The sequence below is a fragment of the Schistocerca serialis genome, chromosome 2 (genome assembly GCF_023864345.2).
Source record: "Schistocerca serialis cubense isolate TAMUIC-IGC-003099 chromosome 2, iqSchSeri2.2, whole genome shotgun sequence".
Taxonomy (NCBI): Eukaryota; Metazoa; Arthropoda; class Insecta; order Orthoptera; family Acrididae; genus Schistocerca; species Schistocerca serialis.
In genome coordinates, this window is record NC_064639.1 from 1,127,932,606 (window position 1) to 1,127,960,146 (window position 27,541).

The window sequence follows — 27,541 nt, forward strand, 5'->3', positions numbered from 1 at the left end:
TTCAATATGTGATTTTCCTAAGTCTCCTTTTTTTTGTAGCTTCTGACGTTATAAATTTATTATTATTATTTTTTTTATACAGCAAAAGATCTGCCCATATTTGAATTGGAAGTTATTGCTCGTGTTTCCCTAAGTGGGCTTTGTGAATCTTTTGTCTTCGGATTCCCGCACAGACTTTATCCCACACAGTGTTGGAGACTAGATTGGGAAGAAATCCTTTATAACCAACAGGTAGAGAGTGTTCCTTTATTTTTAATGTTAGTCCATCATTACAGCTGATAAAAGTCTGACATTTTAGACAAGGATTAATCATCTATTTATTAATCATCTATTTGTAGTGAACAACATTTTAAATGTTATGTGGCTTGTATGCTAATACAGTTAATTTTATGACCACAACGTGATCTGCATATCTCTATAACATCATGGGTTATCTATTTTCATACTTTTTCAATTACTTTATTCTCATTTCCCAGTATATTTATTCCTGAATGGTTTTTGTTACTGATGATAATAATTAGTTTAAGTTGAACTATGATGCATACAATCACAATACAGGATGCTGACTACATATGGAGCTCTCAAGGAAGAGAACATTGAAGTAATGAGAAATGAAATGAGTAGAATAGAATGGGCTAGAATACTAACCATTGACAAAGATATAAATGAAAGCTTTTCTGCATTTATATCCAATATAAAAAGTACATTAGACAGTAACTGCCCTCTTATTACTAAGAGATGTAATGGTAGCAATATGCACAAACGACAACACACTAAAAAGTGGTACCCTCTACACCTCATTAAAATTAGAACCTTTCTACTCATGCTGAAGGACAAAATTGAAGGCAATCAAGAAAACAAGAATAGATGTATAAACTTAAGAAAAATATACAAATCTGAAATTATAGCAGCAAAAATGAAAGCAAATGAGGAGTATATTTTAAATTCTAACAACAAATGTAAAGCTGCCTGGAACATAGTTAAAAGTGAGATAAACATAAGGAAAGAAGAAATCAGTAACCCAATTAATTGCAACATTGTCAACAAACACTTCATAAATTCAGTAAATGCCCAGGTACCAAAAAGTGATGATTTAACTGATGCAGAAACTTTTCTTTCGCAATCACAGAATAAAACAGATAAAAGATTTAACTTGAGTAGAATAACTGCTACAGATATAAATAATTCTGTAAACAAGTTGAACAGCTCTAGAACAGAAGACTACTATGTATTCAGTAACTTTGTAATGAAGACTATAATTAAGGAAATTAGAACTCCTCTACTCTACCTTGCAAATAAAATCCTTGATGGTGGCATTTTCCCTGATTGCCTTAAAATTACAGTTACACTCCCCATGTACAAAAAGGGTGACAGAGAAATGCCAGATAACTATAGATTAATATCAATTGTCCCTATACTCGCCAAAATCATAGAGAGCTGCTCACACACACACAGATTTACATGTATTTTGAGAGCAATAAATTACTTAATGACAGCCAGTTTGGATTTAGAACTAATCAGTCAACCATAAAAGCTATTGAAAGCCTGATAACTGAAATCCACAATGCTTTTGAAAGGAAGCTGATCACCTGTGCTACACTCATAGACTTAAGTAAAGCATTTGATTCAGTATCACATGAGATAATTGTTAAAAACTTAGAATATTATGGTATTGCAGACAAACCACTTAATTTGATTAAGTCATGCCTAAATAAGAGGCAACAGTCAGTGTATGTGAACAATGAAAGATCAGATTCAATGAAAATTAAGAGAGAAATTCCACAGGGCTCCGTTCTTGGACCCTTCCTCTTTATTATCTACGTTAATGACTTCTCAAATTACATAGCCTGCAAAAATGTTTTATATGCTGATGATATGACCATGATCTCCACAGGTGAGAGTATGCAAGAGGTGATAAACAAAAATAATGAACTTCTTGAAAAACGTAGGGTGTGATGTATTGCTAACGAGTTATGTATAAACAACACAAAAACAGAGGAAATTTATTTTAATATGAAGGTACAGAAAGCAGAGAATTAGAGTGTCAAATTACTGGGACTAAAAATAGACCAAAGGCTCTCATGGGATGACCATATAAGCTATCTGACAGGCAAACTTGCACGCGTAATATTCCTGCTGTATAAACTAAGAAATTCTGTCAGTAAAAGTTTATTGATGCTTTGCTGCTATGCATTCTTTCAGTCACAGCTACAATATGGGATTCTGTTATGGGGTAATTCACCAGGCACAAACTGTGTATTCAAATGGGGAAAAAAAGCAATTAGATGTTTACAAGGATTGGGTCCAAGAGAAAGCTGTAAGGAGCACTTCAGTATATTAAACATAATGACACTCCCAAGTCTCTATAAGTATAACTGCTTAATATAAGTAAAAGAAAATATACAACAATTTACACAGAGAGAGAACTTACATTTGCACAGCACTCGAAACAACTGCATGCTTGATATACTGTATTCTAGGCTGTCACTGACACACAACAGTCACAAACACCTACATCTAAAGTTATATAATGAACTGCCACAATCCGTCAAAACCCTCACCCATTTTAATTTAAGGAGGTATTAGACACATGGCTCAAAAATAAAGCATATTACTCGATTGAAGAATATCTTGGAAGTAATTTGAAAGGAATGTATTAACAATGAAATAATGTAACTATCATTAACTAAATGTATGAATGTAAACTGCATAATGATTATTGCTGGAATTGTCTGATTAGTGAAAAGTTTATGTATTTATGTATATGTAAAATGATGATGTGAGTAAAATGTTCAAATTACTAACTATTAAAAAAGATGTATGTATATGTATGCATAATGTATAATGTAAAAATTAGTAACAACTATACTTATATGAAATATGTAAAATGTATTTTGATGAAGCCAATTGCGTGGTATACATGCTGAAGGGCTAATAAATAAACATATGAAACATATACAAAACGCAATAGTAAGTTTCATATAGACTTTGCCTTCTTGTCTAGGGTTCAGAGAGGAGCTATTTACTGTGCTCCAGAGGTACGTAATGAGCTCCAAAACAACATAAATCAAGAAATTGAGGTTTTCTATAAATAAATAAAATGACATTTCATTAGACACTCTTTCTGCAAATCGTCTGAATATTTAGATTCAAGGATTCAGACATTATATTAGCTACATGGCAAGTAATAGTCTATTTTAAACCTGTATGCCAAGTGCTAATGTACTTCATATAGCAGTTAGTGTTCACAGATGTAATTATTTTCTTCGAAAAATACCACCCAAAAGAGGTAAATCTTTGGCTAATAACAAAATAAAAGAAGCAGATATTTAGGATTGTGGCGCCGATGAAATCGACACCAACATCGATATGCATTCATCTTTGGGCTCTAAGCATTATCTTTGGCTGTTCCGCCATGTTCAGTCCAGTTCTTTGTGATCCTTGTATGTGTTAAGGTTAATAAATGAACAATTGCCAAATGGGTGTGATTATTGGTGCAACCAACCAGGTAATCCTCCTCATTGGTGACCCCGAGTTATAACGTCTTCCGTTTTCGCTGTTTTACTGTGTCCGCGACCTCCGCGTTGGTTATTTTCGCATGTATTACATCGACACAGCATTCGAACAATGACTTCGGCCCAGCGCCTAACGCCGTATTTTGCAATTGACATGCATCGTGTTGCGGACGATGTACACCCGCCAGGACTGCAACACGATGCCTCTCACTCGATGATTTCGCCAGACGTTTTCGAGCCTGCAACAATAAGTGAGGTTAGGAGTGCGCATGCTCCGGCTATCAAACACCTTTGTTCCCGCCACATGTGCCCTCCCTCACTGACTGTGCAGTTACCTCTTACGGATCTTTGTGCAGTGTGGGACCAATGCCGATTTCTGCAAATGCTTCATCGGACAACCTACTAACGCCAGGACAACGATTTGCCACGCCGCAGTCCATGCAGTACCACACGGAAACCTGCCACGTGACTGGAACTGCTTCGTTCACAGTTCTACCTCCTCAGCATCCAACCACGCCCGCACCTGCCTCGGTTCAGCATCAGCACATTCCTTCCTACTTTGATACCTCAGCCTGCAACAGGAACAATAACTTATTATCTGTGCCTGACCTCCACCTCCGTCTCACTGCTACACCTCAGTGTTTTGTGCCACGACATTCACCACATTCGCACACCGTTTCGAGTGGGGTGACTATGAACAGTGAACATTCACACATTCCGTCCCATGTTCAACATCATTTCCCACACTATGCTTCTGGACAGCCCGCACTTCCGCAGCCTCCCTGCAACACAGGTGGCTCCGGCTCTGATCATACGTCGAGCTTTCCGCAGACAAACATGCGTTCTCAAACTTTGAACTTTTCTCACCCGTTGCCCCTGCACTGGCTCCAGTCGAGCTTCCACAACCGTTCTCGGCACATCTCGGTGCCTCATCCGCGTCGGTCTTCCATGACACGTCAATACAAACTCACCCGCAATGGGTTGAGCTTCCGAGCTTCTGCAACTGCTATCGACACATTATGGTGTCTCACCCGCGTCGGCCTTCCGCGTCGCGACGGATCGCACTCAACCACAACATGTCACCTTCACACTGCCACCCGAACAGCCCTCGTTGCCACATACCCTGGAGGCACACTCTCCTGGAATACTACAGCAGCAACAGCTCAATTCAGGCAGTGCCCCAACGAACTCAACTCAACCTGTTCTTCCGAACATTCTACAACGCTTACCGATGCTGCCGCCGTTTAATCCCGACAGAGCAACAACCTGGTTCAAAATTGCGGACGAAGTGTTCGACCATTACCAACTCGACGAGTCAATCACGTTTCTGTGCCTCATCACCCACCTGCACGACCAGGAGGACTTTATTGCTGACCTGGTCGACGCCCCGGACTCATCTACCCGGTACACTCTAGCCAAAAAGAGTTCTGTGTCGGCTTGCATGCTCAACTCAGGCAGTAATACGGCAAGTGCTCCACGTCGAGCAACTAGGCAATGACAAACGTTCCCAGCTCTGGAGATGGCTACATGCCCTGGTCAGCGCCGATTTATTCTCTGACACAGCTCTCCTCGCCATCTGGTCAGATAAAATATCTCCTCACATCCGCTTTGCTCTGGCTCAAAGGTCTCCTGAACCTGTTGAGGAAAGAATGACAATTGCTGACAAGCTACACGATGCATCACTGCTCTATTTTGCCAGCCACTGCCTACCTGACAAGTCTCAGGTTCAGGCTCATCGCCTTGCGGCCGGACGTGGCCGGGGCCATACTGTGCCGACCGTTCCGCTCGCTCCAGGGAGCAGTAAACAAGCAACTGGGAAACCACCGGCTCCTCCCACGCTCACGCCCCCTCTTGCAACCGGATCTGCTGTGGCCACCGAACCTCGGCCACCCCCAGTGGCAATGAACTTTCTGCAGGAAATGCAACCACACTACCCGTACTGTTACTTCCACTCATGGTTTGGTGAGGTGGCACAGAACTGCAGACCACCCTGCTACTTCCCAAACGCCAATCGCAGGTAGGTCCGGGTGTCGCCTCCTGCACACAACGTGACGGGCACCCCCCAGTGCTCCATTCTGTCCGGGAACGACCAGACAATTGCGGATGACTTTACATTAAAGACATTTCGTCGGGATACCTTTTCCTAGTGGACACAGGTGCCGATGTTTCGCTGCTGCCTACGTCCATTGCGTCGTTGAACACCTGCCCTCATCATACTTCACTGCAAGCCATGAATTCAACTAAACTACAATGCTGGGGTTCAACTTCCCACGTCGTCTCACTCTCCGCAAACTGCAAACTCGAGTAGACTTTTTTAGTGTGTGAAATTGACAAACCTATACTAGGCATTGACTTCTTGCGACACCACAAACTTTCACCGGACCTAGTGCAAAGCACCATGTTTCATTATCCGTCCAAGACTCACTTCCATTGTGCTCCGTCGAGCAACCCCCCCACCCCCCTCCCGCTCATGACACGTCGGTCCGGGCTCATCTCATCTCTACATGCTCATCTCTGTCGACGACGTTACAAGAAACTACACACTAGTTTTGTGTTAGCAGAAGAGCCAACACCGTGTTACGAGTGGAGGCTGAAATGCACTCGTTTTAACTCCCACAGGCTGGCGTGAGGAGGGAAGAACTATACTGACGTGAGGTCTGGAACATGACAAGGAATGAGAATTCAGAAAGCGGGTGTAATTAGTTTGATACTTAACTTTAATCCATTAATGATAAACGTCGCTCTTGACGGTACATGATTCACAATATTATCTGTTCAGAATACATTTTTGAAGTAATTATAGTAACTGAATTTGGCGCCTTGCTAGGTCGTAGCAAATGACGTAGCTGAAGGCTATGCTAAACTGTTGTCTCTGCATATGAGAGTGTATGTAGACAGTGAACCATCGCTAGCAAAGTCGGCTGTACAACTGTGGCGAATGCTAGGGAGTCTCTCTAGACTGGACCTGCCATGTGGCTGCAATCACTGATAGTGGCGACATGTGGGTCCTGCGTATACTAACGAACCGCGGCCGATTTAAAGGCTACCACCCGTGTCTGGCGGTGACACCACATTCCTCCCCTGCAAATCGGCGGACGGTTGTGGTATAAGGCCTCTGCCCGCTGTGGGGAGGACCCATGTTGACGTATGCGACGAGGGAGGGAGCCTAACAACAGACGAGGCTGTGCCATCTGCACCCTGCCATTCAGACCGCGGGGAGCTAGGGAATGCCTGAAAACCTACTCCAGGGTGCACGCCAACATGCGGTGTATGTGCCCGTAGAGAGACAGGAGGGGCCGAAGGGTCGACCTCCATCGGGCTGGGACACCCGACGGGCGAAGACGACATATGGTCCGGAGTGGGCAAGAGTTCCATGTCGGAGGACAATAGATCCCAGGGAGCGATCAGCGGCACGTGACCCAGGGGTGCGCCCAGCGGCTGCAGCGACGCGTCCACTGCTGGCATCGCCGACGGGAGAACAGGCAGTGGCGGCGGCGTGTCGCCATGGGGCAAAATGGAAGGCAGCATCGGTAACACCTGGGGATGAGGCGAGCCAGTAGATGGGTCCGTGGGGCGCTGACCGGACGGCACCGTCGCTGAAAGCAGATGGCGAGAGGCAGATCCCTTGCGACGACAGAGGTGCAGCTGATTGAGATGCCGACGCACCTCACCAGAGGCCCCCAAAACCAGGTACATAGCGCAGCTGAGGCAGCGAAGAATGCGCCCTTCGAGCCAACGCCGTGAACCTCGATAGTGGCGGTAGTAGACAACGTCCCCTGGGGCAAAAGCAGGTGTCTGCCGCTGTACAGGAAGCTGATGCGGCAGATGTAGCAAAGACATCAAGGTTCGATGAGGGCGACCGTGGAGCAACTCAGCCGGTGAGCGACCATCTCTGGGCTGAGAGCAATACGAGGACAAAAAGAGCAATAACACATCCTCCCGAGAATGCAACTCTTTCAACTTCAACATCTGTGACTTGAAAGTCCTGACCAATCGTTCAGCAGCACCGTTGGACTGTGGCGAAAATGTCGCGGATGTCAGATGTTGAATACCATTGGCCTTTCAGAATGACTGAAATTCTGCAGACATAAATTGTGGGCCATTGTCGGAAACAACTGTCTGTGGAAGACCTTCAATGTAAAAGATAGCAGATAATGCTTGGATGGTGGCAGATGATGTCGTGGAAGACATCCAGACAACAAAAGGAAAATTACTGAATGAATCTATCACAACCAACCATCGAGCATTCCAGAATGGACCAGCAAAATCGATGTGTAAGTGTTGCCAAGAGAAAGTGGCTTTTGGCCATGCAAAGAATTTCCGTGATGGTGCCGATTGTTGTTCAGCACACACCATGCAAGAAGAGCACATATTCGTAATTGTGGCATCGATTCCGAACCAAGTACAGTGCTGACGAGCAAGGTGTTACGTTCTCACTATACCCCAATGTCCTTGGTGGAGAAGCTTTAAGACAGAGGACTGTAACGAATGTGGTACCACGGCCCTGGACTGATAATTATCAGAACGCAACAGCAAAACACCACGTCGAACAAAAAGTCTCTCCTTGTGAGCAAAAAATCAATGAACCAACGGGTCCCTGATCCGTGACTTTGACAGGGGCCATTGCATAGCAACAAAACGCAGAATGGTAGCAAGGACAGGGTCGGCAATTGTGGCTGTAGCTACACGACAAAAATCAATCGGAAACGATTCGACCACGTCATCGGTTTCCGAATCAATGAACATTCAAGCAAGTTCGGAGGAATCAAATGCCCTTAGCAACAGGCAAACGGGACAATGCCTCGGCGTTTCCGTGCTTAGCAGTGGACGGGTACAAGATATCGTAGCGGTACTGCGAGAGGAAAATAGACCAGCGAATGAATTTCTGCGTTGTACGTGGAGGTACAGGCTTGTTCGGATGAAAAAGTGATGTCAAAGGTTTGTGGTCTGTGATTATGGTAAAGTGACGACCTTACAAGAAGTCATGAAACCTTGTAACACCAAATACGAGAGCCAATGCTTCCTTCTCGATCTGTGAATAATTACTTTGTGCAGACAAGAGCAATTTGGACGCAAAGGCAATAGGGCGATCGTGGGAGCCATATTTGTGCATAAGCACAGCACCGATCCTGAAATCCGATGCATCCACCATCAACAAAAGGGGCTTCTGGGGATCGAATGGCATAAGGCAAGTATTGGAAAGGAACGCCGATTTCAACCGGCGAAAGGCGCGTTCGCATTCCGTCGTTCAGACTAACGGAACACCTTTACGGCGTAAGCGATGAAGCGGAGCTGCAATGGAAGAGGCATGCGGCACATATCGGTGATTTTTTCCAGCACACTCTGTAGCTGCTTCAAATTCTGCGGCGAAGACAAGTCTTGTATGGCACAGAGGTGCGTGGGACTGGGATGTATGCCTTGGGCATTGAGTACATGTCCCAGGTATGGCAAGTCACTAGCAAAAAACACACATTTGTCTTTCCGTAAGTGAAGACCATTTTGTCGCAAGACCTGAAATAATGTTCTGAGATTGGCCAAATGTTCTTCTTCTGTCTTTCCGGAGATCACAATATCGTACTGATAGTTTGCTGCAGTAGGAACCGATGCACAAACAGTTTGTAGATATTGCTGAAACAATGCAGGGGCGGATGCACACCCGAATGGCTGACATTTGAATTGATACAAACGAAGATTCGTGTTAACCACCAAAACATGCTGGGATTCCTTGTCCACCGGTATTTGCAAGCACGCATCTGCTTGGTCCAACTTCAAAAATATTTGCCCGGGCACAGTTTGTCAAAAAGATCTTCCGGGTGGGGTAAAGGAAAAGTTGCAATCACTAGTTGTGGATTCACTGTTGCCTTGAAGTCCACACAAAGTCTCAATTTTCCTGAAGGTTTTGGCAAAATTACTAAGGTTGATGCCTAGAGAGAAGCCTGCACACGTTCAATGACACCTTGTGATTCCAAATCGTGTAATGTTTTTGCGACCTCATCACGCAATGCATGGGGAACATTGCGTGCTCTGAAAAATTTCGGTTGCGCATTCACTTTCAGTTACAAATGTGCGTTATAGTTTGTAGCACAACGAAGACCCGGTGCAAAAATGTCTGCAAATTCTTCACATAGACGAGAAACACTGTCTGAAGGGACAGTCTGGTTCACTGATAGGACCTGATTTACTATAGACAAGTTAAACAACTGAAATGAATCGAAACCAAACAAGTTCACTGCAGAAGACGAACGAAGGATGTAAAATGACGTAAGTTTTGTTTGTCCTTTGTATGTTGCAAGAAGGCTGCACTGTCCTAACACAGGTATCTCTTGACCTGAATAGCTAGTTAACTTAACATTTGCGGCATGCAACAGAGATGTGCCCAGCAGTTTGTAAGTGTCTTGGCTGATCAGTGAAACTGCAGCTGCGGTATCAAGCTGGAATGGTATCACTTTGACATTAATGTTCAAGTCTACAAAAATTTTATTGTCCTGCTGATGACAAGAGCGACTGTCTCGTGCAACGTGAATTGACACTGGTACAAAATCACTTGCGACTTGATGGTAGTTCCAGCGATGTCGACGCACACTATTTGTGGGACAAACACAGTCACTGTTAGATAGAGTGGCACTGGGCGGAGTGGAATGAATGACATGAATGTCCATGGGCGAAGTTTCGTGAGCCTGAGTATCCATGGTTTGATTCCGATTCCTGCGCAAAGCAAAGGCCCAGGAATGGGTTTGAGTTTCCGATATGAGCTTTTTCTGGCAAACTCTCTGAACATGTCCTCTTTTATTACAGTAAAATCAAATAGCTTGGCGTGACGGGCAATTCTCACGTGAATGTTTAGTAGCGCTCCGTGGACATGATTTAAGCACTGCATTTGCTTGTGGGCGTGGCACACGTGGCTGAGAGCCTGGCGGCAACAGTGCGGCCGGGCGCGAGGGCTGTTTACTGCACTGTGCAGCTCGCCCCGGTTAACCTGACACACGGCTTGTGAAGTTTCAAATGATTCATGAGCAAAGTCAAGTGTGTCCTGCTGATCCAATATGTCCATCACTTGTTGAAGGGAGGGATTGACTAATTTCAAAATCTGTTCCCTTATACGAACATCAGAAACATTCTGTGCAATTGCATCATGTACCATAGTATCTGAATATGGGAGTCCACATTGACACTCAAAAGCAAAATCCCTAGTAAGGCCTTGCAAGGTTGCAGCCCACTCCCAATTAGTCTGACCTGCCATACGTTTTGTACGAAAGAAAGTATACCGTTTCACAACTACATTGACTGATTGTTTGAAATATGCATCTAATGCAGACAAAATTTCTTCATAGGACAGAGTTGCTATGTTGCGTCGGGGAAATAATTTGACTATCACACGGTAGGTTTGTACACCGATGGACAACAAAAGAAAAGGCTGCCGCTCGTTACCTCGAATTCTGTAGGGGGCGAGATGGAATCCAAATTGGCGTGACCACTCCGTCCAGCTTTCCAGTGCAGCATCAAAAGGTTTGAAGGTCGGTGCGACTGCGTGTTGTGGCTGCATTAGCGGTGGAGCGGCGGCTGCTGCATCGTTCTGCATTGCACGTTGACCCTGGACGAGCTGTCCAAGGGCATCCAGTAATGCCTGCGTCTGCTGATTCTGTAAGCGATAAAATTCAGAAGACAGTACATCTGGAGATTGTAGCGAAGCCATTACACAATTAAATCAGGGCAGTCTCAACAACATATGTCAGTATAGTTAAGAACACCGTTTTTACTCCTCGTCGCCAATTTTGTGTTAGCAGAAGAGCCAACACTGCGTTACAAGTGGAGGCTGAGATGCACACGTTTCAACTCACGCAGGCTGGCGTGAGGAGGGAAGAACTATACTGACATGAGGTCTGGAACATGACAAGGAATGAGAATTCAGAAAGTGGGTGTAATTAGTTTGATGTTGTTGTTGTTGTGGTCTTCGGTCCTGAGACTGGTTGGATGCAGCTCTCCATGCTACTCTATACTGTGCAAGCTTCTTCATCTCCCAGTACCTACTGCAGCCGACATCCTTCTGAATGTGCTTAGTGTATTGATCTCTTGGTCTCCCTCTACGATTTTTACCCTCCACACTACCCTCCAGTACCAAATTGGTGATCCCGTGATGCCTCAAAACATGTCCTACCAACCGATCCCTTCTTCTAGTCAAGTTCTGCCACAAACTCCTCTTCTCCCCAATTCTATTCAATACCTCCTCATTAGTTACGTGATCTACCCATCTAATCTTCAGCATTCTTCTGTAGCACCACATTTTGAAACCTTCTATTCTCTTCTTGTCTAAACTATTTATCGTCCATGTTTCACTTCCGTACATGCCTACAGTCCATACAAATACCGGGTGATCAAAAAGTCACTATAAATTTGAAAACTTAATAAACCACGGAATAATGTAGATAGAGAGGTAAAAATTGACACATATGCTTGGAATGACATGGGGTTTTATTACAACCAAAGAAAAAAAGAACACAAAGTTCACAAAATGTCCGATAGAAGCGCATCGTTTGGTGATGATCGTGTGCTCAGCCGCGACTTTCGTCATGCTTGGCCTTCCAGGTCCCCAGACCTCAGTCCGTGCGATTATTGGCTTTGTGGTTACCTGAAGTCGCAAGTGTATCGTGATCGAGCGACATCTCTAGGGATGCTGAAAGACAACATCCGACGCCAATGCCTCACCATAACTCCAGACATGCTTCACAGTGCTGTTCACAACATCATTCCTTGACTACAGCTATTGTTGAGGAATGAATGTGGACATATTGAGCATTTCCTGTAAAGAATATCATCTTTGCTTTGTCTTACTTTGTTATGCTAACTATTGCTATTCTGATCAGATGAAACGCCATGTGTCGGACATTTTTTGAACTTTTGTATTTTTTTGGTTCTAATAAAACCCCATGTCATTCCAAACATGTGTCAATTTTTTTTATTCAGTTTTCAAATTTATACTGACTTTTTGATCACCCGGTACTTTCAGAAACAACTTCCTGACACTTAAATCCATACTCGATGTTAACAAATTTTTCTTCTTCAGAAACGCTTTTCTTGCCATTGCCAGTCCACATTTTATATCCTCTCTACTTCGACCATCATCAGTTATTTTGCTCCCCAAATAGCAAAACTCCTTTACTACTTTAAGTGTCTCATTTCCCAATCTAATTCCCTCAGCATCACCCGACTTAATTTGACTACATTCCATGATCCTCGTTTTGCTTTTGTTGATGTTCATCTTATACCCTCCTTTCAAGACACCGTCCATTCCATTCAACTGCTCTTCCAAGTCCTTTGCTGTCTCTGACAGAATCACAATGTCATCGGTGAACCTCAAGCTTTTTATTTCTTCTCCATGGATTTTAATACCTACTCCAAACTTTTCTTCTGTTTCCTTTACTGCTTGTTCAATATACAGATTGAATAACATCAGGGATAGTCTACAACCCTGTCTCACTCCCTTCTCAACCACTGCTTCCCTTTCATACCCCTCGACTCTTATAACTGCCATCTGGTTTCTGTACAAATTGTAAATAGCCTTTCGCTCCCTATATTTTACCCCTGCCACCTTCAGAATTTGAAAGAGAGTATTCCAATCAACATCGTCAATAGCTTTTTGTAAGTCTACAAATGCTAGAAACATAGGTTTGCCATTCCTTAATCTTTCTTCTAAGATAAGTCGTAGGGTCAGTATTGCCTCATGTGTTCCAACATTTCTACTGAATCCAAACTGATCTTCCCTGAGGTCGGCTTCTATCAGTTTTTCCATTGGTCTGTAAAGAATTCGCGTTAGTATTTTGCAGCTGCGACTTATTAAACTGATAGTTTGGTAATTTTCACATCTGTCAACACCTGCTTTCTTTGGGATTGGAATTATTATATTCTTCTTGAAGTCTGAGGGTATTTCGCCAGTCTCGTACATCTTGCTCACCAGAGTTTTGTCTGGACTGGCTCTCCCAAGGCTGTCAGTAGTTCTAATGGAATGTTGTCCACTCCGGGGGCCTTGTTTCAACTTTGGTCTTTCAGTGCTCTGTCAAACTCTTCACGCAGTATCATATCTCCCATTTCTTCTTCATCTACGTCCTCTTCCATTTCCACAAAATTGTCCACAAGTACATCACCCTTGTATAGACCCTCTATATACTCCTTCCACCTTTCTGCTTTCCCTTCTTTGCTTGCCGGTAGTACTGGGTTTCCATCAAAGCTCTTGATATTCATGCAAGTGGTTCTCCTTTCTCAAAATTTTCCTGTAGGCAGTATCTATCTTACCCCTAGTGAGATAAGCCTCTATATCTTTACATTTGTCCTTTAGCCAACCCTGCTTAGCCATTTTGCACTTCCTGTCAATCTCATTTTTGAGACATTTGAATTCCTTTTTGCCTGCTTCACTTACTGCATTTTTGTATTTTCTCCTTTCATCAATTAAATTCAGTATCTCTTCTGTTACCCAAGGATTTCTACTAGCCCTCGTCTTTTTACCTACTTGATCCTCTGCTGCCTTCACTACTTCATCCCTCAGAGCTACCCATTCTTCTTCTACTGTATTTCTTTCCCCCATTCCTGTCAATTGTTCCCTTATGCTCTCCCTGAAACTCTGTACAACCTCTGATTTAGTCAGTTTATCCAGGTCCCATCTCCTTAAATTCCCACCTTTTTGCAGTTTCTTCAGTTTTAATCTACAGTTCATAACCAATAGAGTGTGGTGAGAGTCCACATCTGTCCCTGGAAATGTCCTACAATTTAAAACTTGGTTCCTAAATCTCTGTCTTACCATTATATAATCTATCTGAAACCTTCTAGTATCTCCAGGGTTCTTCCATGTATACAACCTTCTTTCATGATTCTTGAACCAAGTGTTAGCTCTGATTAAGTTGTGCTCTGTGCAAAATTCTACCAGACGGCTTCTGCTTTCATTTCTTAGCCCCAATCCATATGCACTTACTACGTTTCCTTCTCTTCCTGTTCCTACTGTCGAATTCCAGTCACCCATGACTATTAAATTTTCGTCTCCCTTCACTACCTGAATAATTTCTTTTATCTCATCATACATTTCATCAATTTCTTCATCATCTGCAGTGCTAGTTGGCATATAAACTTGTACTACTGTAGTAGGCGTTGGCTTCATGTCTATCTTGGCCACAATAATGCGTTCACTATGCTGTTTGTAGCAGCTTACCCACACTCCTATTTTTTTATTTATTATTAAACCTACTCCTGCATGACCCCTATTTGATTTTGTATTTATAACCCTGTATTCACCTGACCAAAAGTCTTGGTCCTATTGCCACTGAGCTTCATTAATTCCCACTATATCTAATATCTATCCATTTCCCTTTTTAAATTTTCTAACCTACCTGCCCGATTAAGGGATCTGACGTTCCACGCTCCGATCCGTAGAATGCCATTTTTATTTCTCTTCTTATAAAAATGTTCTCTTGAGTAATCCCCGCCCGGAGATCCGAATGGGGGACTATTTTACCTCCGGAATATTTTACCCAAGAGGACGCCATCATCATTTAATCATACAGTAAAGCTGCATGCCCTCAGGAAAAATTACGGCTGTAGTTTCCCCTTGCTTTCAGCCGTTCGCAGTACCACAACAGCAAGACCGTTTTGGTTAGTGTTACAGGACCAGATCAGTCAATCATCCAGACTGTTGCCCCTACAACTACTGAAAAGGCTGCTGCCCCTCTTCAGGAACCACACGTTTGTCTAGCCTCTCAACAGATACCCCTCCGTTGTGGTTGCACCTACGGTACGGCTATCTGTATTGTTGAGGCACGCAAGCCTCCCCACCAACTGTAAGGTCCATGGTTCATGGGGGGTAAATTAGTTGAATACTTAACTTTAATCCATTAATGATGAATGTCGCTCTTGATGGTACACGATTCACAATATTATCTGTTCAGAATACATTCTTGAAGTAATTATAGTAACTGAATATGGCGCCTTGCTAGGTCTTAGCAAATGACGTAGCTGAAGGCTATGCTAAACTGTCGTCTCTGCAAATGAGAGCATATGTAGACAGTGAACCATCGCTAGCAAAGTTGGCTGTACAACTGGGGTGAGTGCTAGGGAGTCTCTCTAGACTAGACCTGCCATGTGGCGGCACTCGGCCTGTAATCACTGATAGTGGCGACACATGGGTCCGACGTATACTAACGGACCACAGCCGATTTAAAGGCTACCACCTATCAAGTGTGGTGTCTGGTGGTGACACCACACAAGTGCCTTGTCAAGCTTGAACACGTCACTCGACTATGCAAGGAAAACTTCAAGCTCTCCCTCCGGCTCCACGAAACACAGCTCCAGCTCTCCAATGCAGCAAAGGAATTACAGACACTACAGCAAGGACAAAGCAAGGTCAGTATGTGCGCCGAATCTTCTTGCAATCCCAGCAATCGATCCCCCATGTGTTTACCTCCTGCTACCCCTTGCAACTGTGCTATCAAGACTGCCATAACATGTACTGACAGTTCCGCAGTGCCACACCCTCCTAATACAGCAGTGTTTGACCCTCAGCCGGACACAAGTGCGCATGCGCGATGAGCATCATGTGTTCCTGAACTGACGGCTCCTGTCCCACCCCTCGTGGACAGCACCTGAAACTATGCAACTTCGGTTCCTGCGCGCCTCCGTGTGACCGCCACTGACAACACAAACAGTGCACTCACGCCAAGCATTTCACCCGCGACTGTGCTGCCACAGGCCGCGCCCTCAGACAATGGACTCACTAACGGCTCACGAGCTCACCCGACCACGGTGCCACTGCTTCGGGCCATCGGCCATCTTGTCGCATTGACTCCTGGTACACTTTGCCGCCTCGGCTCCGGTCAGTCTGCCGAGTGGCTCCGAACAACACGACCACGCCTCACCTGCCCCGCCCGCCACACATTGTAAACAAATCACCTCCCGTGCCACTGGCAACATTTCCGTCTTCACCAACGGCACAGCTTACAACCTTCACCTCATGCCAGGTCCCCCCGATCTCCAGTAAACCATGTCAACTTTGTCCCAAGTGCCTCTCAGACCTTAAAAATCAGATTTCTGAACTACTAAGCTCCAGCGTCATTGAACCCTGTGCCAGTAGCTGGTCTACGCCCATACATATAACACCCAAGAAAGACGGGTCCTGCCGCATGTGCGGAGACTACCGTCGACTAAACATACGAACAATTATGGACACCTACCCCATACCCAACATTGCCGACTTTACCAGTTCCCTCGCAGGTGCGACCACGTTCTCTGTCATTGATTGCCAACGGGCCTACCACCAGATCCCTATGGCACCTGAAGACATCGAGAAGACAGCAATCACCACCCCGATCGGGCTATTTGTTTCAATTCATGCCCTTTGGTCTGAAAAAAGCGACTTAGACCTGGCAACACTTCATCAACGAAGTGTTATTCAACCTAAAATTCTGCTTTGCATATCTTGATTACATTCTTGTGTTCAGCTCCTCCGTTGAGGACAACATTCGACATGTGCAAACTGTTATGAACACTCTCACAGCAGTAGGCGTCGAGACCAACCAGGACAAATTGCAGCTACATCAATCTGTTGTCACTTTTCTTGGTTTTCGGGTCTCTGCCGACGGCATTTCACTGTCCCCTGAGAAAGTACAAACAAACAAACAATACTAAACCTACGCAGACCTTTGTCGTTCAAATAGCTCCGGCACTTTCTGGGGACAGTTAATTATTAACACCGACATCTACCTTGGGCTGCGGAGATTCAGGCTCCACTGACGGATGCCTTGGCAGGCACCAAGCCTTCTGAATCTCGGCCCGTTCCATGGACCCCTGCTATGACTGCCTGCTGAGGCCTGCACCATCACGCATCCTCATCCCAATGTGCAGCTTTTCATCACCACAGACGTGAGCGATACTGCCATCGGTGCTGTCCTTAGCCAGACAATCAACAGCCAAACTTCGCCTCTGCAGTTCTTCTCGCACAAGCTCACCAATGCACAATGCAAATATTCCATGTTTGATCCTCCTGGCATTTCCAGCATATTCACATTGACATTGTCAGCCCTCTCTGCGCCTCCAACAGCTTTTGTTATGTTCGCTCATCTATCGACCGAACAACTCGCTAGGTTGAGGCTGTCCCCCTCCCCAATATTACGGCATAAACTGTTGCTCGAGCTTTCGTCGAGTCATGAGTATCATGTTTTGGATGTCGAGCTATCATCACGACTGACCAGGGCAGACAATTTGAGTCGGCCCTGTTCAACGGGATTTGTAACATTTCCGGCATGCGGCGCATCCGTACCACAGCATATCACCCGCAAAGTAATGGGCTACTCGAGCACTGGCACCGCACTCTCAAGGCGGCTCTTCGATGTCACGACTCTCTATGGATGGAGGCCCTTCCCCTTGTGCTATTCGGCATTCGAGCGATTTATAAGGAAGACCTCAAAGGCGCAATAGCCAAGTTCATATACGGCCAGAACATTGTTCTCCCTGGAAAACTTGTGAGCCCTTCCACTTCTCTCCCTCAGTCTGACTTACCTTCCTTCATGGACCGCGTCAGACGCCATTTCATCAACCTCCATATCCCTCCGCCCACCAGCCATTCTCGCCCTAAGGTTCACGTCCCGAAGTCTCTGGACAATTGCAAGTACGTCATGTTCTGAGATGACACTGTCGGTGCTCCCCTCCAACCTACATATACCGACCCGTACCAAGTTCTCCATCACTCAGCCAACACCTGTGATATCCAGATGAAAGATTCAGCTGTTACAGTCTCTCTCAACAGACTTAAGCCTGCTCATGTCGAGCCTTCTTCTACCCCCCTTCAGGCCACGACCACACCACTCACTGCACTCACTGTCGTGGCTCACGGCGCTCCGACCACTCCGTCCACGTTGGAATTACACACTCCTTCAAATGACATCTAGCTCCAATCTTCAAGCTCTCCTCCAACCTCGCCCTCTGCTCCAATCTCATGTACTCCGTCGAGTGACCACATGCTCCCCACATCGAGCTTACCTACGATCAAGCCCTCGCCGCCGGGCCCTTCACCAGTCCCTTCGACTTCTCCACCGTCGCCTGCCTCGCCCTGTCGAGGTTTCTCATGGACCCCCCGTCTTGAACATGCCCTCGCTCGAGGTGTTTGTGCCTGTCCCCCTGAACATAATCCTCGACATTTAAATAGTACTGCGTGATTATAGACTGTTCGTCATGTGTTTCTCTTCATCCAGTGCTCATGACACAACCTCCGCCATTCCCTGCCACCTGGTGAAATGTGTTCCCCTCCCATCCGATGTTGACCTGGACATGCTTCATGTGTTCGCCACGCCCACCGGAGACATCATTGTCATTGCTCCGTCCCACCCGCAAACCGCCGGCCTACCTGTCGCCGTATGACCGGCATGCCCGGTACGACACCCGGCTCGCTTCACCGACTTTCAGGTTCGGTGGCCGAACCTTCCTTCACGACATCTACCCACCCACACTGCTCCCCAGCGATGCTGTCGAGCTGACTGTGGTCCAGCTCCTGCCGACCACACCTGTCGACACCGCAGTCACGCCCCCCCCCCCCCTCCCCCGGCCACTCAAGAGTAAGAGTACTCCGTACTGTGGGGGGGGGGGGGGGGGGGAGGGGGGGGGGCTATGTGGTGCCGATGAAATCGACACCAACATCGATATGCATTCATCTTTGGACTCTAAGCATTATCTTTGGCTGTTCTGCCATGTTCAGTTCAGTTCTTTGTGATCCTTGTATGTGTTAAGGTTAATAAATGAACTATTGCTAAATGGGTGTGATTATTAGTGCAACCAACACGGTAGTCCTCCTCCAGATCACTGAGGAGGTAGCAGTGTTTTTTTTTTAAATCACAGCCTTATTTCTAATTTACTTGATTAAATTTTCCCAATATAAGCATGAATCCATAAAACAGTAAGTGATAGTTTACTACTGGCATGCATACAGACTAAACTTCTAGATTTATTTGTCTTTCATTAATGTATACCCTGATGTGTTCCACATGGTTGTCCTCCTTTATGTGGTCTGTGAATTTGGTTAGTAACTGAACAACAAAACTGGTTTTAGCCACCCGACTATTGTATTCCCCTGCAGTGTTAAGAGTTGACTACCAACATGAAAACTGTAAGATGTTCAGAATTATTTCAGAATTACTCAGAAACAAGAGGCATATTTCTTTTCGGTTTCAAAGTATGATGTTAAATTAATGTTGGTACTGCTCTACTGACCTCGAAAGTTATATTATGACAATATGCTTGGATTTGTTTCAACAGGAAACAATGTACAAGAATGAACCTAAATAGGAGGTCTACCTTGTACTCTCTACGATTTTTCATGAGATTGCCCTCAATATACCTCTATGGCTAAGAATATATGGTGGACAATTTAATGCACTCTGAGGATACTGAAGCAGACAATATGCATTAATGCCATGAATGCTCTGATTTTTTAAATTTGTTTTTCTTTTTATTTCACTTTTGAGCATTTTACAAGCTATTAATGTCAATAGATTGTACAAATTGAATGATTGATAATGAACATAAATAATCAATTTTTGAAAACGTGATGTAAATGTATAGATAAAAAATTAACTCACCATGTGACAGCAGCAGAACACACCTATAAATGTACTAAAATTTGCTAGCTTTCAGAGCCAGTGGCTCCTTCTTTGGCAGAAGGGATGAAGGGGAAAGAAAAGGACTGGTGAGGTTTAGGAAAAGAGTTAGAGTTCAGAAAATTCGCCCATAACCTCGGGTTAGGGGGACTTACTGGATGGTCCATAAAGTGATGGAATGAAAATATTTCACAACTCTTGTCTTTAGGTGAACATGAGGCAACACCACAATACATGAGCAAAACCACCATGTGCTATAAAATGCTTCTTTGTTGTCATAGTTACAGTCATTATTTACAGTTGTTGATGATCTGTTCTTTGTTTTCATCCTATGCTTTCATAATAAAGTTATTATTGAATACTGAACAATATTTATTGTGCATGAGAGAAGAAGTTTGAGTTCCCATAGAGGTGACCCTGAAAAGGAAAAGGAAAGCAAAGGACAAAAGTGAAATGCATCGTCAAAAATAATGGATCTGTTGGTGCAAGCACAAGAAACTGAAATTGGAACAGAACAATGCTTACCGCTTGACCCAGGACCACCGTCCACAACTCTTAATTTGCCACAAAATGGCATGATAGATATAAATATACAAGACAGGAGTCTGTAGCACAACATAGAAATGTTAAGCTTCCTACTTTCTGGTTGACCTGATTTCAGCTCTGGTTCACACAAGTTGATTGCGTATTTCAATAGTATCAAGTGTCCGCCCCTGGTAGCTGAGTGGTCAGCGCGACCGAATGTCATACCTAACAGCCCGGTTCAATTCCTGGCTGGGTCGGAGATTCTCTCCGCTCAGGGACTGGGTGCTGTGTTGTCCTTATCACCATCATTTCATCCCCATTGACACGCAACTCAACGTGAAAGACTTGCACCAGGCGAACGGTCTGCCCAACAGGAGGCCCTAACCACACGGAATTTCCAATAGTATCAAGTGTTCAATAACACTGATAGATTTAATATCATGGTTTCACATCTGGATTTAGAAGTGAGTGAGGAAATTGAAAAACCATTGTGACAGCAAAATTACACTGTGAAAAGAAAGCTCTTGTTTGGTGCTGTCACTAGAATGATGACCGCAAAAGATTTTTGCAGATTAAAATGTGGGAGATAAGACATTATCAAAGTGCTCAAAACTCTACGTACATTAACAGGCCCAGAACTTTTATGCTGAACGTTCATTCTGCACATTGTGGCTTTGTAAATTTCCAGCCATCATCAGCACTATCATTGCAGCACAAACACGTGTGCCATTGCAATTTTTAGCAAAGTAGGCAGATGCCATTGCAAACAGATTGAGTGAGGTTTCCTCCTGTGCAAAAATCAGCAACAGTCAAGACAAGGACTCAGGAACAGGCAGAGAGGTGGAATGCACACAAATATCTCATATTGATTGCACACGCAAGCCAAATCCAGGAAGGAACAACTAGCAGTACAAGTGGCAAAACTGAAGACGCAGCTAGCCACACACCAACAGCAGCTATTAATAGTTGTAAATATAGGAAAACTGTTGTGGAACAAGACTCACGAATGGTATTGCTGGTACCTTAGGCACTTCCGTAACACAGCCCTCAACCCTACAATAACACAATTCAAAGGCAGGTGCTAACATTAATTGGCAACAACCCAAGCACCCAGACCAGAGAAGGTCAATGAGATATGCAAATTCCACGTTAGTAGCAGTCAAACAATCACACCATTTATTTATGCAGAACCAGTTATCAGATAACAAGTTTCTTATTGATACAGGTTTGGAAGTCGGTGTCTGTCCAAGAGGTACCAGTCCCACACTGATGGCAACAACACAACATATACTTACTGTGGCCCATGACTCCAGGATTGTCACCTATGGTGAAAAAAATTTAGCACTGCAGCTGGGTTCAAACTTTCACCCAACATGGACTTTTGTGATTGCAGAAACATAGTGCAATGTGCCTGTGGCTCTATACACGAAGATTTCCAGCATTTCTACTGTTCCATCCATGCTGGAGGATATTGATTCATTCCTCTTCCTACAACAACATGAAGTGCACACATGTGGACCATACAAGAAGAATCCCAAAAGTCATAACAATAGTTTGCTGTTGGCAATATAATGGCATTTTTTGAGGAAAACTTTTGCATAATCTACTACTAGACTTTCCAGCACTCACCAAACCCTTCTATGCCACCAGGAAACGCTTACACAATACTCAATATCACATCTGCATGACAAGAGTTCAACCCATCAAATTCTACCCATAGCATCTGCATTCAGAGAATCTTCTCGTAGAGTGAGCAGAGTCCAATCAACTGCTGAAAGCAGGTATTGTGACCAGGTCAGGTAGTTAGTGGGCCTCTCCTGTCTTCATGGTTCATAAAAAAGATAATTCTTGGAGTGTATGTGGAAATTAGAGAGTGCTTAATAGATGCTCAATTCCAGACTGCTTTTTGTATCCAACATAATGGATTTTAATAGCACTATTAAAAACATAAATATGTTCAGTGTGATAGACTGCACCAAGGCATATTCACAAATTCCAATGGCACCAGCCAACATTAAAAACATCAGTGATCACACCATTCAGCTTGTATGAGTACTGTTTTATGCTATCTGACCTCAGGAATGCTGCACAGTTCATTCACACAGTGCTTAGAGAATTACCGTTTGTTTTTTGCTACAGAAGAACAGCATGCAACACACCTGAAGCAACTTTTCAGCTGTCTACCGGAATATAGTATAATTATTAACATAGTAAGTGTGCGTTGGGAAAACAAAAGGTTAAGTTTTTGGGATACTTTGTCTCCTGGCAGAACTGTTGCCCTTGCCAGAGTGGATCAAAGCAGTACAGCAGATACCTCTTCTCACAACATACAAGAGACTTTGCAGGTTCTTATGTATCATGAACTATTATTGACGTCACCTGCCTCACCTAGTTGTTATCCAAGAGCTACTCACAGCATTACTTGCCAGCATGGATACTGCATGGAATCTTCAGATACCGTGTACCTGGTATACAAAAGCAGCTTTCTGAGACCTCAAAAAACGTCTAGCGCGGGCATCGCTGCTGGGCACCAAGACTGAACACCGCCTTGCCGCATAGGTAGATGCATGCCAAACAGCTGTGGGAGTGGCTGTGCAACAGAATGCAACAGTAAGCTGAAGGAAACTTGCAGCCACTTGGCTTTTTCTCTAAGAACCTGACTTGACAACAGCAAATGTGAAGTGTGATTGATTGTGAGTTGCTTGCTATTTATTTAACAATTAATCATTTCTGCCCTTTGGTTGAAGTGAGCCTTTTTGCAATTTTTACTAATCACAAGCTGCTGGTAGTTGTTTTTCATCATAATGCTGATCTCAACTCACTGTGTCAGTGCAGGCAAGCCAAGTACATTGCACAGCTCTGAAGCGATGTGTGGCACATAGCAGAGAAAAATGACATGGTTGCAGACTGACTGTCTCAGAATTTTGCCAGTTTAAACTCTATTCATTGGACAGAGATTGCATTAAAACAACAGGATGACCCCCATTTGCACTGTATCATAAAGGAGCAGTGAACCGGAGTGCAGCTCAGATGTGGACCAGCCCTGGATGTGCTGGGTGATATTTGTTGTGATGTGGAAAGAGGGAAGCAGTGACCTTACATACTGGAACAATACCATCAGGAAGTTTTTCAGCACAAATTAGCACACCCAGGAGTCTGATTGACAGATAAATTGGTCTCCAATAAAGTCATGTGTTCAGAGTGCAGAAAGATCGTCACGCATGGACACATACATGTTGGATGTGCCACCAAAAGTTTGACAGGCATGCCTTTGCACCTGTTGCCCATTTCCCAATGCCATCAGCTAGATTTGCACACACATGTTTGTACAGCATAGTTCCATTACTGTACTGTGCCAGTCAATGTTATTTTCTAATGATCATTGATGATTTTACCAGGTAGCTAAACATTGTTGCTAACAGGATATCCCTGAATCTCTGGCAAGATTGTTGCTACACTCTCAGTTCTCCAGGTTTGGCATATCATGAGGAATAACTAAGATAGCAGGAAACAGTATGAAAGGCAATTTTTCAGTGAGCTTCTCTTACTGTGCAGCTGCAGCAACCTCTGCACTACAAGCTACCATTGAGCAAGCAATGGAATGGTAGAGCAATTCCACTGTACCTTCAAAATGACCATAATGTGTAGTTCATCATCATGGTCAGAAGTATTACCACTGTTTCTGCTCGAGTTGGGAATGGCTGTGGAGAAGGACTCACCAGCACAATTGATGTGGGGTGAGTGACTGAAGCTTCTGGAAGAATTGTTCTTGCCAATGTCTGCACAACTGGTCCTTCCAAAGCTATGTATCCAATTTGCACAACAACTCAGTCACAGAATAATGACTGTTCAGCATACCACTCCTGTCAGACATGGAGACTGGTGGGTGTTTGTTCATAAAGACCTAACAAAAATGCCATACAGGACCATACAGAGTAATCACCCATGGGAGCTGCACTTCCAAGATTGAAAAAATGATAAACAGTAGACACTGGTCACTAGAACGATTCAAGCCTGCATACAGTGATCAGGGTACACCCTTTCTCATGTCACATCATCACACTCCAATGAGGATACAGAGCCTGTGGCATCAGTAAAAGACACCAAAGCATCTACCTTGGGCCAGGAGCAATCTTTGTGTGTGCAAACTATTTTCCCGGAGAACTGGCAGGCAGATTAAGTGCAATTTCCATCACATAACAGCGCCACCTGGTTTCAGAAACTGGGAAGTGGGGGTTGCCATGCCAACACTACAATACAATTCACCACCATAAGTGAGTAAAACTAATGCAGGCTATAGAAACCCTCTTTATCGCTGTCATTGTTGATCCTGTTCTTTGTTTCCGCCCTAACAAAACTATTATCAAATATTGAGCAGTGAATGAGAAAATAAGTTTGACTTCTAGTAAACACAATGAGAGGTGCTCCTTATGGCAAAATTTGCTAAAGTTAGCCTCTTGCTAGCTTATCTGTACACTTATCCATGTTAATTTATTTTGAGATGTTGAGTCATAGACAGGCACAACAGAAAGACTGCTATAAGTCTAAGCTTTCTGCAAAAAATCCTTCTTCTAACCATGTAGTGAAGATGTTGAGTCACACACAGGTGCAACAAAAAGACTACTAAAAATGTAAAATTTTGGCCAGAAGGCCTTCTTCTGAACTAAACAACACTGACACGCATGTTCACACAAATGCATCTCACACACATATGCCCACTGTCTCTAACTGCCAGGGCTAGACTGTGAGAAGTGCATGCATGATGGGTAGTGGGGGTCTCTGTGGTGGGAAGGAGGCAGAGAGTAGGGTACAGATGGGGGACAGTAAATTGCTCTTTGTGAAAGCATACAGGAATGGGGTGGTGAGAGGGTAGGGCACATAGGTGCAGTCAAGACATTAGGCGAAGGGAGGTGAGGGGGGGGCTGGGGAGGAGAGAAGTAAAGAGACTGTGGATGTGCTTGTGGGATAAAAGGCTGTGGAGTGGGAAGAGATAGGTGGCTGAAGGACAATGGCTAATCATGTTGAGGCCAGGAGGGTTACAGGAATAGGTATAGAAATTCTGGAAAGTCTGGAAGCAGTGGAAGTGGAGGTGGGGCTGGATCACAGTTGGAAGGAGAAGTGAACTGAGTCATGCAACCATGATCCACCCCCACTGCCCCCAAGTCATCCCCTGTTAACTTTTCAGAACCTTGCCTCACCACCATTCCCCAAATCCTTCAATGTCCAAGCTAACCTTACATCTACGGAAAGAATGGCAGTCCACCACCTAAAATCTGATTCTGACCTTAATATCCTACCTACTGTCAAAGTGTCCACCACTGTTGTTTTGAACTGACAGGACTACCTGGCAGAAAGACTCCACCAGCTGTCAAATTCATCCACCACAGTGAGCCCATTCCAGAAATCCAGCAGTATCTCCAGTCTCTCCTCAAATACTTAGACCCATTCTAGAACCTGTCCCCAGAGTCTACCTCTCTCCTTGCCCCTGCCGCTCCCTGCACTCCTACCTTCTACATGCTTCCTAAAGAACATAAATCCAACCACCCAGGATGCCCCATTCTGTCCAGTTACTGTAGCCCCACAGAGAGAATCTCTGTTCTCATAGACCAACACCTTCAGCCTATCACCCACAACCTACCCTCCTATACAAAAGATACTAACCATGTCATCCACTGACTCTGCACAGTTCCTGTTCCTTTACCACATGGTGCTGTGCCTCCTCATCACCACTGATGCCACTTCCCATTACACTAACATCCCTAATGCCAATAGCCCGGCCAGTATTTAACACTACCTTTTCCAGTGCCCTATGAATTCTAAACCTACAACCACCTTCCTGGTCACCATGATCAACTACATCCTCACGTGCAATTACTTTTCCTTTGAAGGTATCATCTACAAACAAATCTGTGGTATGGTAATGGGCATCCACATGGCACCACCGTATGTCAAACTATTCATGGGCCATCTAGAGGAATCCTTCCTAACCACCCAGAATCTCAAATTCCTCACCTGGTTCTTATTTGTTGACAACATCTTGGGGATCTGGACTGAGGGTGAGGTCACCCTATCCATATTCCTTCAGAACTTCAACACCTTCTACCCCATTTGCTTCACCTGGTCCTACTCAACCCAACAAGCTACCTTCCTCGATGTTGCCCTCCAACTCAAAGATGGCTACATCGATACCTCCATCTATATCAGACCTATCGACCACCAATACCTCTACTTTGATAATCATCACCCATTCTATACCAAGAAGTTCTTTGCATACAGTCTAGCCGCCCCTGGCTGTTGCATCTGTAGTAATGAGCAGCCCCTCTCAAACTATACCAAAGGTCTCACTGAGGCCTTCACAGACTGTAAGACCCTTCCAACCTTGTACAGAGACAGATCTCCCATTCCTTATCTCTCCAGTCACCCACCACCTTAGAGAGTCCCACCACCTGGCCACAGAGGAGCATTCCCCTTCTGACCCAGTACTACCCAGAACTGGAGCAACTGTGTCATATACTCTGCTAGGGTTTCGACTATCTCTTGTCATGCCTTGAAATGAGTAATGTCCTACCACTATCCTCCGCACCCCTCTCACAATAGTATTTCAGCACTCACCAAACCTACACCATATCTTCGTCCATCCCTACACAACCCCTGCTCCCAACCCCCGCCTCATGGCTCACATCCCTGTAATAGACCGAGGTGCAAGACCTTTTCCATACATTCTCCCACCACCACCACCTACTCCAGTCAGTCACAAGCATCATTTATGCAAGGCAAGGCTACCTGTGAAATCAGTCATGTCATCTACAAGATAAGCTGCAAACAGTGTGCTTCATTCTGTGTGGGCATGACAACCAACAAGCTGTCTGTCCGCATGAA

At 44.5% G+C, this 27,541-nt stretch overlaps 1 protein-coding gene across 1 annotated transcript in view; it reads left to right on the top strand.

The window, feature by feature from the left end:
* The window catches only part of LOC126456665 (meiosis 1 arrest protein-like), a 118,704-nt gene that overhangs the window by 43,211 nt on the left and 47,952 nt on the right, over positions 1-27,541 (top strand). Inside the window, exon 3 of the mRNA XM_050092409.1 lies at positions 83-231. Coding sequence (XP_049948366.1) covers positions 83-231 — 149 coding nt within the window. The remainder of the gene's footprint in view (positions 1-82; positions 232-27,541) is intronic.